The 13,160-nt window shown below is 46.1% G+C and overlaps 1 protein-coding gene across 1 annotated transcript; it reads left to right on the top strand.

The window, feature by feature from the left end:
- Positions 1-5,160: 5,160 nt before the first annotated feature.
- Positions 5,161-6,077, top strand: LOC130298331 (uncharacterized). The gene is made up of 2 exons (XM_056551262.1): positions 5,161-5,322; positions 5,409-6,077. The coding sequence occupies exons 1-2, from the start codon at positions 5,198-5,200 to the stop codon at positions 6,007-6,009; spliced, it is 726 nt and encodes a 241-aa protein (XP_056407237.1). The 5' UTR covers positions 5,161-5,197; the 3' UTR covers positions 6,010-6,077.
- The last annotated feature ends 7,083 nt before the right edge of the window (positions 6,078-13,160 follow it).

Below are 13,160 nucleotides of genomic sequence, written 5' to 3'. Positions count from 1 at the left end.
ATGCTTGGGCAGTCTGGGCATGCTGGGAGTTGTAGTTTTGCAATATCTGGAGGTCCACAGTTTGGAGACCACTGTATAATGGTCTCCAATCTATGCTCTTCCAGATGTTAGAGAACTACAACTCCCAGCATGCCTGAACAGACTGAGCATGCTGGGAGTTGTAGTTTTGCAACATCTGGAACAGCACAGATTGGAGACCATTATACAGTGGTCTCCAAACTGTGGACCTCCAGATGTTACAAAACTACAACTCCCAGCATGCCCAGAAAGCCAAAGGCTGTCTGGGCATGCTGGGAGTTGCCGTTTTGAAACTCCCAGAGGCAGCAGTGAGATCGCTTTACGGCGATCTCACTGCTGCCAATGAAGATGCCGCACTGCTGCCGGAAACTCACCTCCGGGACGCAGCGCCGCCGGGACCGCCTGGAGGACGTCGCTCGCAACGGGACCACTCGGGACACCGCATGGTCGGGTAAGTGATGCCGGGGGATGGGTAAGGGACACTTAGCAGAGCGGTGTGTGTCCCGATCCCCGTGATCGGGACTTACACACCGCGCTGCTAAATATTCTGATAGCGAAACGCTGCTATTAGCTAGTCAGAGTTGACCAGCTGATAGCAGCGATCGCTGGGGGGGGGGGGGGGGGGATGAAACCCCCCGTGGTCGCATGGTAAGATGGCTGGCTATCAGTGATAGCCACCATCTTACCGGGCGCTGCGGGATGCCGCGAGTAGCGGCAAAAATGTTCATGACGTACCTGTATGTCATGGGTCGGGAACACCTTGCCACCCATGACGTACAGGTATGTCATAGGTCGGGAAGGGGTTAATGGTATAGAGAACTGTGTCTAGTGCATTAACTCTGATTTTTTGCCCATTGAAACCAGTAGGCCCATTGTGGTCTATGGGGAAAGCTGCTGAGTTGCCCATAGCAACCAATCAGATCGCTTCTTTCATTTTTGAAAAAGTCTCTGAAAAATGAAGGAAGTAATCTGATTGGTTGCTATGGGCAACTCAGAAACTTTTCCAGGAAAATATGCTGAGTTGCCCATAGCAACCAATCAGATCGCTTCTTTCATTTTGCAAAGGCATTGTGAAAAATGAAAGAAGCAATCTGGTTGCTATGGGCAACTGCACAACTCTTCCTCTACACTGGTCTTGATGAATCTCCCCCATAGAGGGAGATTTATCAAAACCTGCCCAGAGGAAAAGTTTCTGAGTTGCCCATAGCAACCAATCAGATCGCTTCTTTCATTTTTGAAAAAGCCTCTGAAAAATGAAGGATATTTTTGAGATTTTGGAAGCTGGGATACTCACTACACCCATGCATATCTAGATAATTAAGTATGGGGGGAACTTAAATTTATTTTTTAAATCACATGGAGTTTTGACTTTACTTCATTATGGTCGAATAAAGCACTTAAAGAGTTCCTTAAAATTAAAGATTCACTCTTTTGGATGAAAAGGGGCTTATTTATGTAAATCAATTATACGCTTTAGGTCAAATAAAGTCGTTTGAAGAGATAGCCCATAAGTGTGTGGGGGGAAGACAATCACAAACATTGTTTTTTTACAAATAAGTAACACAGATCATAAAGCAATAAAAGGAGAGATTGGAGATTTCAGGGATTCTATATATAAGAAAAGTTTAATTAGACTATTTCCTTATGCAAAGTTGCTGTCTGGGCATGCTGGGAGTTGTGGTTCTGCAGCGGTTGGGGGTTCACAGCTTGAAGACCACTGCTATAGAGGGTGCAAATGGATCTGAGCCCTGGAACTCAAATAATGTGAAATATGAGATGATCAAAATGGAGCCCCTGCACTAATTACTTGGGTTCTGAGGTCTGTAAGGTCCATAGTAAAAACATCAGGTTCTGTCTATAGCAGATACTAAATCATGGCAGCTCAAAGAAACAAGCAGTCATTCTGACATGTCACATGTGATGTCATAGACAGCTGGAGGCCTGACATCCCACTGACAGCCGCCCGAGCCTTCAGTCTGTTCCAGTGCGATTAGTGAGAATAGTGAGATTAGCGTCTTCTTTTTCTACTTGTCTGAAATGGAGCTAAAAGGACTGGGGTTCGTCCCCCTCCTGTTGGCGTTTTGGTGTGCGGCCTGGCTTGCCACCAGCTACATCATGACGGTCGTCCTCGGCCATGCAGCCTCGCCACTGATGAGCATCAGGTAAGATAAACAAGCAAATGATTCTTATTTCATGGGTTGGGAGTGAGGAAATATCCATAATAACATTGGTTTCTTTTCCTTCACAGTGACGTGGGAAATGTCTTTCCCGAAAGCATATTATTCAGAATTGGATTTATAGGGACGTCCATTGGCACTTTGGTACTAACCTTTCTTATTTATAAGTATATGGTTATGCATACTGAAGAGTTCAGGGGTCATCAGGTCCTGATCCAGAGGATCCTGCTGGCCATTGTGTGGGCCTCCTGTTTTTCCACAGCTGTTATGCATGTATTGTCCCCCGAAGAATATCCCAGGATACACTTTGTCAGCACGATAATTTCCATTACATGTGAAGCCTTATACTACCTTGGGCAGTCCATCCAGATGTATAAATTACCAGGAGCAAAAAAAGTCATCCACCATAGTAGATGCACCTGCTGTGGCCTGACTTTTGTCTGTGTAGTTTTCTATTTTGGATATGAAACATTAAAGGAATTATTCCATAATGATGAAGACTGGGACGAGATCCGTGAAATCCCCATCATAATCATCGAGTGGGTGATGCTTCTACTGATCCTGATAAACATCGTGACCTATTATTCCACCATGCAGAGGTTATTGTTGACCGTCTCCAGAAACAGCTGCACACTCTCTCTTAGAGTAAAAATTGATGACTTCGGGGTGTAGACCACCACGGGGGCCATCAAGTGGACTTCTGGGAGAGATACTGCACAGGACACGGAAAACATCTAAAGAAGAATAACTGGGGGACTACATATGGTGCCAGTAATCATGACACAATAATATGAGCTGGTGATATTACCTATACAAAAAAAAAATAAAAAAAAATTATAAAAAAATATTGGTGTGTGAAGTGTAATACCTAGTTAGAAAAACAGAATCAAATTCATCATTATAACCCCCCTCTGCATTACCCTGTTTATTATTTTTCAAGCAAGCACTTTGTTCTAATTCGTCCACTCTCTGGCGTGCTCCTTGTATAAGGGGTTTGGGATACCCTTTTTGTTTAAAACGATCCTCCAGGTTCTCTAGTTGTTGTAGGTATTTTTGTGTGGAAGAACAATTCCTTCGGATTCTTTTCATTTGACCGAATGGAATGTTCTTCTTCCATTATTTAAGATGGCAACTGTTAAAGTCGAGGTATCTGTTTGCATTCACCTCCTTAAAATAGTTGGCAGTATGCGAACAGCCATCCTGAATATAGATATTTAAATCCAGGAACTCACATTTTTTGGGGGACTGATGCAGCGCTGCCTTTGGCAATTTCTGGCTCTGCTATAGCGCTTTTTTTGAGGGGGCGTGTCGGCTGCCCCTTCATCTGGCGGTCAACCTGCGCCGCTGGGACGCAGCGCCGCCGGGACCGCCTGGAGGACGTCGCTCGCAACGGGACCACTCGGGACACCGCATGGTCGGGTAAGTGATGCCGGGGGATGGGTAAGGGACACTTAGCAGAGCGGTGTGTGTCCCGATCCCCGTGATCGGGACTTACACACCGCGCTGCTAAATATTCTGATAGCGAAACGCTGCTATTAGCTAGTCAGAGTTGACCAGCTGATAGCAGCGATCGCTGGGGGGGGGGTGGGGGTTGAAACCCCCCGTGGTCGCATGGTAAGATGGCTGGCTATCAGTGATAGCCACCATCTTACCGGGCGCTGCGGGATGCCGCGAGTAGCGGCAAAAATGTTCATGACGTACCTGTATGTCATGGGTCGGGAACACCTTGCCACCCATGACGTACAGGTATGTCATAGGTCGGGAAGGGGTTAATGGTATAGAGAACTGTGTCTAGTGCATTAACTCTGATTTTTTGCCCATTGAAACCAGTAGGCCCATTGTGGTCTATGGGGAAAGCTGCTGAGTTGCCCATAGCAACCAATCAGATCGCTTCTTTCATTTTTGAAAAAGTCTCTGAAAAATGAAGGAAGTAATCTGATTGGTTGCTATGGGCAACTCAGAAACTTTTCCAGGAAAATATGCTGAGTTGCCCATAGCAACCAATCAGATCGCTTCTTTCATTTTGCAAAGGCATTGTGAAAAATGAAAGAAGCAATCTGGTTGCTATGGGCAACTGCACAACTCTTCCTCTACACTGGTCTTAATGAATCTCCCCCATAGAGGGAGATTTATCAAAACCTGCCCAGAGGAAAAGTTTCTGAGTTGCCCATAGCAACCAATCAGATCGCTTCTTTCATTTTTGAAAAAGCCTCTGAAAAATGAAGGATATTTTTGAGATTTTGGAAGCTGGGATACTCACTACACCCATGCATATCTAGATAATTAAGTATGGGGGGAACTTAAATTTATTTTTTAAATCACATGGAGTTTTGACTTTACTTCATTATGGTCGAATAAAGCACTTAAAGAGTTCCTTAAAATTAAAGATTCACTCTTTTGGATGAAAAGGGGCTTATTTATGTAAATCAATTATACGCTTTAGGTCAAATAAAGTCGTTTGAAGAGATAGCCCATAAGTGTGTGGGGGGAAGACAATCACAAACATTGTTTTTTACAAATAAGTAACACAGATCATAAAGCAATAAAAGGAGAGATTGGAGATTTCAGGGATTCTATATATAAGAAAAGTTTAATTAGACTATTTCCTTATGCAAAGTTGCTGTCTGGGCATGCTGGGAGTTGTGGTTCTGCAGCGGTTGGGGGTTCACAGCTTGAAGACCACTGCTATAGAGGGTGCAAATGTATCTGAGCCCTGGAACTCAAATAATGTGAAATATGAGATGATCAAAATGGAGCCCCTGCACTAATTACTTGGGTTCTGAGGTCTGTAAGGTCCATAGTAAAAACATCAGGTTCTGTCTATAGCAGATACTAAATCATGGCAGCTCAAAGAAACAAGCAGTCATTCTGACATGTCACATGTGATGTCATAGACAGCTGGAGGCCTGACATCCCACTGACAGCCGCCCGAGCCTTCAGTCTGTTCCAGTGCGATTAGTGAGAATAGTGAGATTAGCGTCTTCTTTTTCTACTTGTCTGAAATGGAGCTAAAAGGACTGGGGTTCGTCCCCCTCCTGTTGGCGTTTTGGTGTGCGGCCTGGCTTGCCACCAGCTACATCATGACGGTCGTCCTCGGCCATGCAGCCTCGCCACTGATGAGCATCAGGTAAGATAAACAAGCAAATGATTCTTATTTCATGGGTTGGGAGTGAGGAAATATCCATAATAACATTGGTTTCTTTTCCTTCACAGTGACGTGGGAAATGTCTTTCCCGAAAGCATATTATTCAGAATTGGATTTATAGGGACGTCCATTGGCACTTTGGTACTAACCTTTCTTATTTATAAGTATATGGTTATGCATACTGAAGAGTTCAGGGGTCATCAGGTCCTGATCCAGAGGATCCTGCTGGCCATTGTGTGGGCCTCCTGTTTTTCCACAGCTGTTATGCATGTATTGTCCCCCGAAGAATATCATAGGATACACTTTGTCAGCACGATAATTTCCATTACATGTGAAGCCTTATACTACCTTGGGCAGTCCATCCAGATGTATAAATTACCAGGAGCAAAAAAAGTCATCCACCATAGTAGATGCACCTGCTGTGGCCTGACTTTTGTCTGTGTAGTTTTCTATTTTGGATATGAAACATTAAAGGAATTATTCCATAATGATGAAGACTGGGACGAGATCCGTGAAATCCCCATCATAATCATCGAGTGGGTGATGCTTCTACTGATCCTGATAAACATCGTGACCTATTATTCCACCATGCAGAGGTTATTGTTGACCGTCTCCAGAAACAGCTGCACACTCTCTCTTAGAGTAAAAATTGATGACTTCGGGGTGTAGACCACCACGGGGGCCATCAAGTGGACTTCTGGGAGAGATACTGCACAGGACACGGAAAACATCTAAAGAAGAATAACTGGGGGACTACATATGGTGCCAGTAATCATGACACAATAATATGAGCTGGTGATATTACCTATACAAAAAAAAAATAAAAAAAAATTATAAAAAAATATTGGTGTGTGAAGTGTAATACCTAGTTAGAAAAACAGAATCAAATTCATCATTATAACCCCCCTCTGCATTACCCTGTTTATTATTTTTCAAGCAAGCACTTTGTTCTAATTCGTCCACTCTCTGGCGTGCTCCTTGTATAAGGGGTTTGGGATACCCTTTTTGTTTAAAACGATCCTCCAGGTTCTCTAGTTGTTGTAGGTATTTTTGTGTGGAAGAACAATTCCTTCGGATTCTTTTCATTTGACCGAATGGAATGTTCTTCTTCCATTATTTAAGATGGCAACTGTTAAAGTCGAGGTATCTGTTTGCATTCACCTCCTTAAAATAGTTGGCAGTATGCGAACAGCCATCCTGAATATAGATATTTAAATCCAGGAACTCACATTTTTTGGGGGACTGATGCAGCGCTGCCTTTGGCAATTTCTGGCTCTGCTATAGCGCTTTTTTTGAGGGGGCGTGTCGGCTGCCCCTTCATCTGGCGGTCAACCTGCGCTATCTGGCCAGCGAGCCAGGGCCCCGTACAGGAGATCACGGGGCCCCCCAGCGGTCGGACCCCCGCAATCTGAAACTTATCCCCTATCCTTGGGACAGGGCCGGACTGGGGATGAAATCCAGCCCTGGAAATTACTGTATACCAGCCCCACAGCATTGTGTCATTGTGCCGGCAAACAGCCACCGAGCACAGGCGTATCACTTTGCGTGGCTATACATATATATATATATATCACAGAAGGAATACACCAGTACTTTGCCAAATTTTTCAATAAAGTGGTGTCAGCGACCAAGACCTGATCATAGTCCACCACAAATTCAAAAAGTAAAATGGCACAACACTCCCTTATAATCAGGGCCGGTTTTAGGCTTAGCATGGCCTTAGGCAAAATCAAAAGTGGGGCCCCAAAAGTCATAGTAGTGCACTAACTAGATTTGAACAATTTTGGTCACTTCAAATACTATAAAAAAAATATCTAAAAAGCTATTGAAAAGTCCCATCAAAACAAAAATGGTACCGATAAAAACTACAAATCACAGCGCAAAAAATTACCCTCACATCCCCATATACAGAAAAATAAGAGTTATAGGGATCAAAATAGTACAATTTTATATTTTTGTATAGTTCCCCCCACATTAGGTAAAGAGTATAGCTCCCCCACATTAGGTGTGCAGTATAGTTCCCCCACATTAGGTGCAGTATAGTTCCCCCACATTAGGTGCAGTATAGTCCCCCTCATTAGGTGCAGTATAGTTCTCCCCACATTAGGTGCAGTATAGTTCCCCCACTTCAGGTGCAGTATAGTTCTCCCCACATTAGGTGCAGTATAGTTCCCCCACATTAGGTGCAGTATAGTCCCCCACATTAGGTGCAGTATAGTCCCCCACATTAGGTGCAGTATAGTCCCCCACATTAGGTGCAGTATAGTCCCCCACATAAGGTGCAGTATAGTTCCCCCACTTCAGGTGCTGTATAGTTCCCCCACTTTAGGTGCAGTATAGTTCTAACCACATTAGGTACAGTATAGTTCCCCCACATTAGGTGCAGTATAGTCCGCCACATTAGGTGCAGTATAGTTCTCCCCACATTAGGTGCAGTATAGTTCTCCCCACATTAGGTGCAGTATAGTTCTCCCCACATTAGGTGCAGTATAGTTCCCCCACATTAGGTGCAGTATAGTTCTCCCCACATTAGGTGCAGTATAGCTCTCCACATTAGGTGCAGTATAGTTCCCCACATTAAGTGCAGTATAGTTCCCCACATTAGGTGCAGTATAGTTCTCCCCACATTAGGTGCAGTATAGTTCCCCCACTTCACGTGCAGTATAGTTCTCCCCACATTAGATACAGTATAGTTCCCCCACATTAGGTGCAGTATAGTTCTCCCCACATTAGGTGCAGTATAGTTCTCCCCACATTAGGTGCAGTATAGTTCTCCCCACATTAGGTGCAGTATAGTTCTCCCCACATTAGGTGCAGTATAGTTCTCCCCACATTAGGTGCAGTATAGTTCTCCCCACATTAGGTGCAGTATAGTTCTCCCCACATTAGGTGCAGTATAGTTCTCCCCACACTAGGTGCAGTATAGCTCTCCACATTAGGTGCAGTATAGCTCTCCACATTAGGTGCAGTACAGTTCCCTGCACATTAGGTGCAGTATAGCTCTCCACATTAGGCTGGCATTATAGTTCCCCCACATTAGGTGCAGTATATAATTCCCCCCCCCCTCATTAGGTGCAGTATAGTTCCCGCACATTAGATGCAGTATAGTTCACCACATTAGGTACAGTATAGCTCTCCACATTAGGTGCAGTACAGTTCCCTCCACATTAGGTGCAGTATAGCTCCCCACATTAGGTTGGCAGTATAGTTCCCCCACATTAGGTGCAGTATATAGTCCCCCCTCATTAGGTGCAGTATAGTTCCCCCACATTAGGTGCAGTGTAGTTCCCCACATTAGGTGCAGTATAGTTCCCCACATTAGGTGCAGTATAGTTCCCCCACATTAGGTGCAGTATAGCTCTTCACATTAGTTGCAGTATAGTTCTCCCCACATTAGGTGCAGTATAGTCCCCCACATTGGGTGCAGTACAGTCCCCCACATTAGGTGCAGTATAGTTCCCCCACATTAGGTTGGCTGTATAGTTCCCCCACTTCAGGTGCAGTATAGTTCTCCCCATATTAGGTACAGTATAGTTCCCCCACATTAGGTGCAGTATAGTTCTCCCCACATTAGGTGCAGTATAGTCCCCCACATTAGGTGCAGTATAGTTCTCCCCACATTAGGTGCAGTATAGTTCTCCCCACATTAGGTGCAGTATAGTTCTCCCCACATTAGGTGCAGTATAGTTCTCCCCACATTAGGTGCAGTATAGTTCTCCACATTAGGTGCAGTATAGTTCTCCACATTAGTTGCAGTATAGCTCTCCACATTAGGTGCAGTACAGTTCCCTCCACATTAGGTGCAGTATAGATCCCCACATTAGGTTGGCAGTATAGTTCCCCCACATTAGGTGCAATATATAGTCCTCCCCCCCCCCTCATTAGGTACAGTATAGCTCCCCACATTAGGTTGACAGTATAGTTCCCCCACATTAGGTGCAGTATATAGTCCCCCCCCCCTCATTAGGTGCAGTATAGTGCCCCCACATTAGGTGCAGTATAGTTCCCCACATTAGGTACAGTATAGCTCTCCACATTAGGTGCAGTACAGTTCCCTGCACATTAGGTGCAGTATAGCTCTCCACATTAGGCTGGCATTATAGTTCCCCCACATTAGGTGCAGTATATAATCCCCACCCCCCCCCTCATTAGGTGCAGTATAGTTCCCGCACATTAGATGCAGTATAGTTCACCACATTAGGTACAGTATAGCTCTCCACATTAGGTGCAGTACAGTTCCCTCCACATTAGGTGCAGTATAGCTCCCCACATTAGGTTGGCAGTATAGTTCCCCCACATTAGGTGCAGTATATAGTCCCCCCTCATTAGGTGCAGTATAGTTCCCCCACATTAGGTGCAGTGTAGTTCCCCACATTAGGTGCAGTATAGTTCCCCCACATTAGGTGCAGTATAGCTCTTCACATTAGGTGCAGTATAGTTCTCCCCACATTAGGTGCAGTATAGTCCCCCACATTGGGTGCAGTACAGTCCCCCACATTAGGTGCAGTATAGTTCCCCCACATTAGGTTGGCTGTATAGTTCCCCCACTTCAGGTGCAGTATAGTTCTCCCCATATTAGGTACAGTATAGTTCCCCCACATTAGGTGCAGTATAGTTCTCCCCACATTAGGTGCAGTATAGTCCCCCACATTAGGTGCAGTATAGTTCTCCCCACATTAGGTGCAGTATAGTTCTCCCCACATTAGGTGCAGTATAGTTCTCCCCACATTAGGTGCAGTATAGTTCTCCCCACATTAGGTGCAGTATAGTTCTCCACATTAGGTGCAGTATAGTTCTCCACATTAGTTGCAGTATAGCTCTCCACATTAGGTGCAGTACAGTTCCCTCCACATTAGGTGCAGTATAGATCCCCACATTAGGTTGGCAGTATAGTTCCCCCACATTAGGTGCAATATATAGTCCTCCCCCCCCCTCATTAGGTACAGTATAGCTCCCCACATTAGGTGGACAGTATAGTTCCCCCACATTAGGTGAGGTATATAGTCCCCCCCCCCTCATTAGGTGCAGTATAGTGCCCCCACATTAGGTGCAGTATAGTTCCCCACATTAGGTACAGTATAGCTCTCCACATTAGGTGCAGTACAGTTCCCTCCACATTAGGTGCAGTATAGCTCCCCACATTAGGTTGGCAGTATAGTTCCCCCACATTAGGTGCAGTATATAATCCCCCCCTCATTAGGTGCAGTATAGTTCCCCCACATTAGGTGCAGTATAGTTCCTCACATTAGGTGCAGTATAGTTCCCCCACATTAGGTGCAGTATAGTTCTCCCCATATTAGGTGCAGTATAGTTCCCTCCACATTAGGTGCAGTATAGTTCTCCCCACATTAGGTGCAGTATAGTTCTCCCCACATTAGGTGCAGTATAGTTCCCCCACATTAGGTGCAGTGTAGTCCCACACATTGGTGCAGTATAGTTCTCCCCACATTAGGTGCAGTATAGTTCTCCCCACATTAGGTGCAGTATAGTTCCCCCACATTAGGTGCAGTATAGTTCCCCACATTAGGTGCAGTATAGTTCCCCACATTAGGTGCAGTATAGTTCTCCCCACATTAGGTGCAGTATAGTCCCCCACATTAGGTGCAGTATAGATCCCCCACATTAGGTGCAGTATAGTTCTCCCCACATTGGTGCAGTATAGTTCCCCACATTAGGTGCAGTATAGTCCCACACATTGGTGCAGTATAGTTCCCCACATTAGGTGCAGTATAGTTCCCTCCACATTAGGTGCAGTATAGTTCTCCCCACATTAGGTGCAGTATAGTTCTCCCCACATTAGGTGCAGTATAGTTCCCCCACATTAGGTGCAGTGTAGTCCCACACATTGGTGCAGTATAGTTCTCCCCACATTAGGTGCAGTATAGTTCTCCCCACATTAGGTGCAGTATAGTTCCCCCACATTAGGTGCAGTATAGTTCCCCACATTAGGTGCAGTATAGTTCCCCACATTAGGTGCAGTATAGTTCTCCCCACATTAGGTGCAGTATAGTCCCCCACATTAGGTGCAGTATAGATCCCCCACATTAGGTGCAGTATAGTTCTCCCCACATTGGTGCAGTATAGTTCCCCACATTAGGTGCAGTATAGTCCCACACATTGGTGCAGTATAGTTCCCCACATTAGGTGCAGTATAGTTCCCTCCACATTAGGTGCAGTATAGTTCTCCCCACATTAGGTGCAGTATAGTCCCCCACATTAGGTGCAGTATAGTTCCCCACATTAGGTGCAGTATAGATCCCCCACATTAGGTGCAGTATAGTTCTCCCCACATTGGTGCAGTATAGTTCCCCACATTAGGTGCAGTATAGTTCCCTCCACATTAGGTGCAGTATAGTTCCCCCACATTAGGTGCAGTATAGTTCCCTCCACATTAGGTGCAGTATAGTTCCCCCACATTAGGTGCAGTATAGTTCCCCCACATTAGGTGCAGTATAGTTCCCCACATTAGGTGCAGTATAGTTCCCCACATTAGGTGCAGTATAGTTCCCTCCACATTAGGTGCAGTATAGTTCCCTCCACATTAGGTGCAGTATAGTTCTCCCCACATTAGGTGCAGTATAGTTCTCCCCACATTAGGTGCAGTATAGTTCCCCCACATTAGGTGCAGTATAGTTCCCCCACATTAGGTGCAGTATAGTTCTCCCCACATTAGGTGCAGTATAGTTCCCCACATTAGGTGCAGTATAGTTCCCTCCACATTAGGTGCAGTATAGTTCTCCCCACATTAGGTGCAGTATAGTTCTCCCCACATTAGGTGCAGTATAGTTCCCCCACATTAGGTGCAGTATAGTTCCCCCACATTAGGTGCAGTATAGTTCCCCACATTAGGTGCAGTATAGTCCCACACATTAGGTGCAGTATAGTTCTCCCCACATTAGGTGCAGTATAGTTCTCCCCACATTAGGTGCAGTATAGTTCCCCACATTAGGTGCAGTATAGTTCCCTCCACATTAGGTGCAGTATAGTTCTCCCCACATTAGGTGCAGTATAGTTCCCCCACATTAGGTGCAGTATAGTTCCCCCACATTAGGTGCAGTATAGTTCCCCACATTAGGTGCAGTATAGTCCCACACATTGGTGCAGTATAGTCCCCAGGCCCGTCGCTACCGGACCGGCAAACCAAGCAATTGCTTGGGGCCCCGAGCTGGCTGGGGGGCCCCGAGCAGAGCCGGTGCTTGCCCGTCCTGTAGCGACGGGACACTTCGGGGGGCCCGCACATTTCACCAAAATTACATTTTTGATGGGCGCGGGCCCCTTAAGAAACAAAGCAGGGCCGGCACCGGACAGGTCAGGGGATGATTGGAGTAGAGACGTCACGTGCCCCGCGCAGGCACGCACGTTTACGCCAATCACCTGACCTGTCCCTGCTTGCGTCCCCGCGGGAACCTCCAGCATCCTCCGTGCAGTGACAGGAGCAGCAGCAGACTCCCGCCTCTGCAACGATCCCCGGCAGGGTAAGTAAACTGGCGCGGGGGGCCCGGGGGATTGTATGGTTGTCAGGGGACTGCAATGGTGATGAGAGGTGTTTGTGTGAGTGTGGGGGGGGGGGTGTCATGGGGGTCATGGGGGTCATGAGAGATGCAGGAGGGGTGTTATGGGGGTCATGAGAGATGCAGGGGGGTGTTATGGGGGTCATGAGAGATGCAGGGGGGTGTTATGGGGATCATGAGAGATGCAGGGGGGTGTTATGGGGATCATGAGAGATGCAGGAGGGGTGTTATGGGGGTCATGAGAGATGCAGGAGGTGTTATGGGGATCATGAGAGATGCAGGGGGGTGTTATGGGGGTCATGAGAGATG

The sequence above is a fragment of the Hyla sarda genome (assembly GCF_029499605.1).
Source record: "Hyla sarda isolate aHylSar1 chromosome 2 unlocalized genomic scaffold, aHylSar1.hap1 SUPER_2_unloc_10, whole genome shotgun sequence".
Lineage (NCBI taxonomy): Eukaryota > Metazoa > Chordata > Amphibia > Anura > Hylidae > Hyla > Hyla sarda.
Note: the sequence above shows the minus strand (reverse complement) of the source record. Positions and strands in the feature narration are given on the sequence as shown.

Excerpts from the sequence above, each read along its gene's own strand:
- LOC130298331 (XM_056551262.1), top strand. The coding sequence starts at position 5,198 with ATGGAGCTAAAAGGACTGGGGTTCGTCCCCCTCCTGTTGGCGTTTTGG. Across the intron at positions 5,323-5,408 it reads TCGCCACTGATGAGCATCAG|TGACGTGGGAAATGTCTTTC; the intron begins GTAAGATAAACA and ends TTTCCTTCACAG.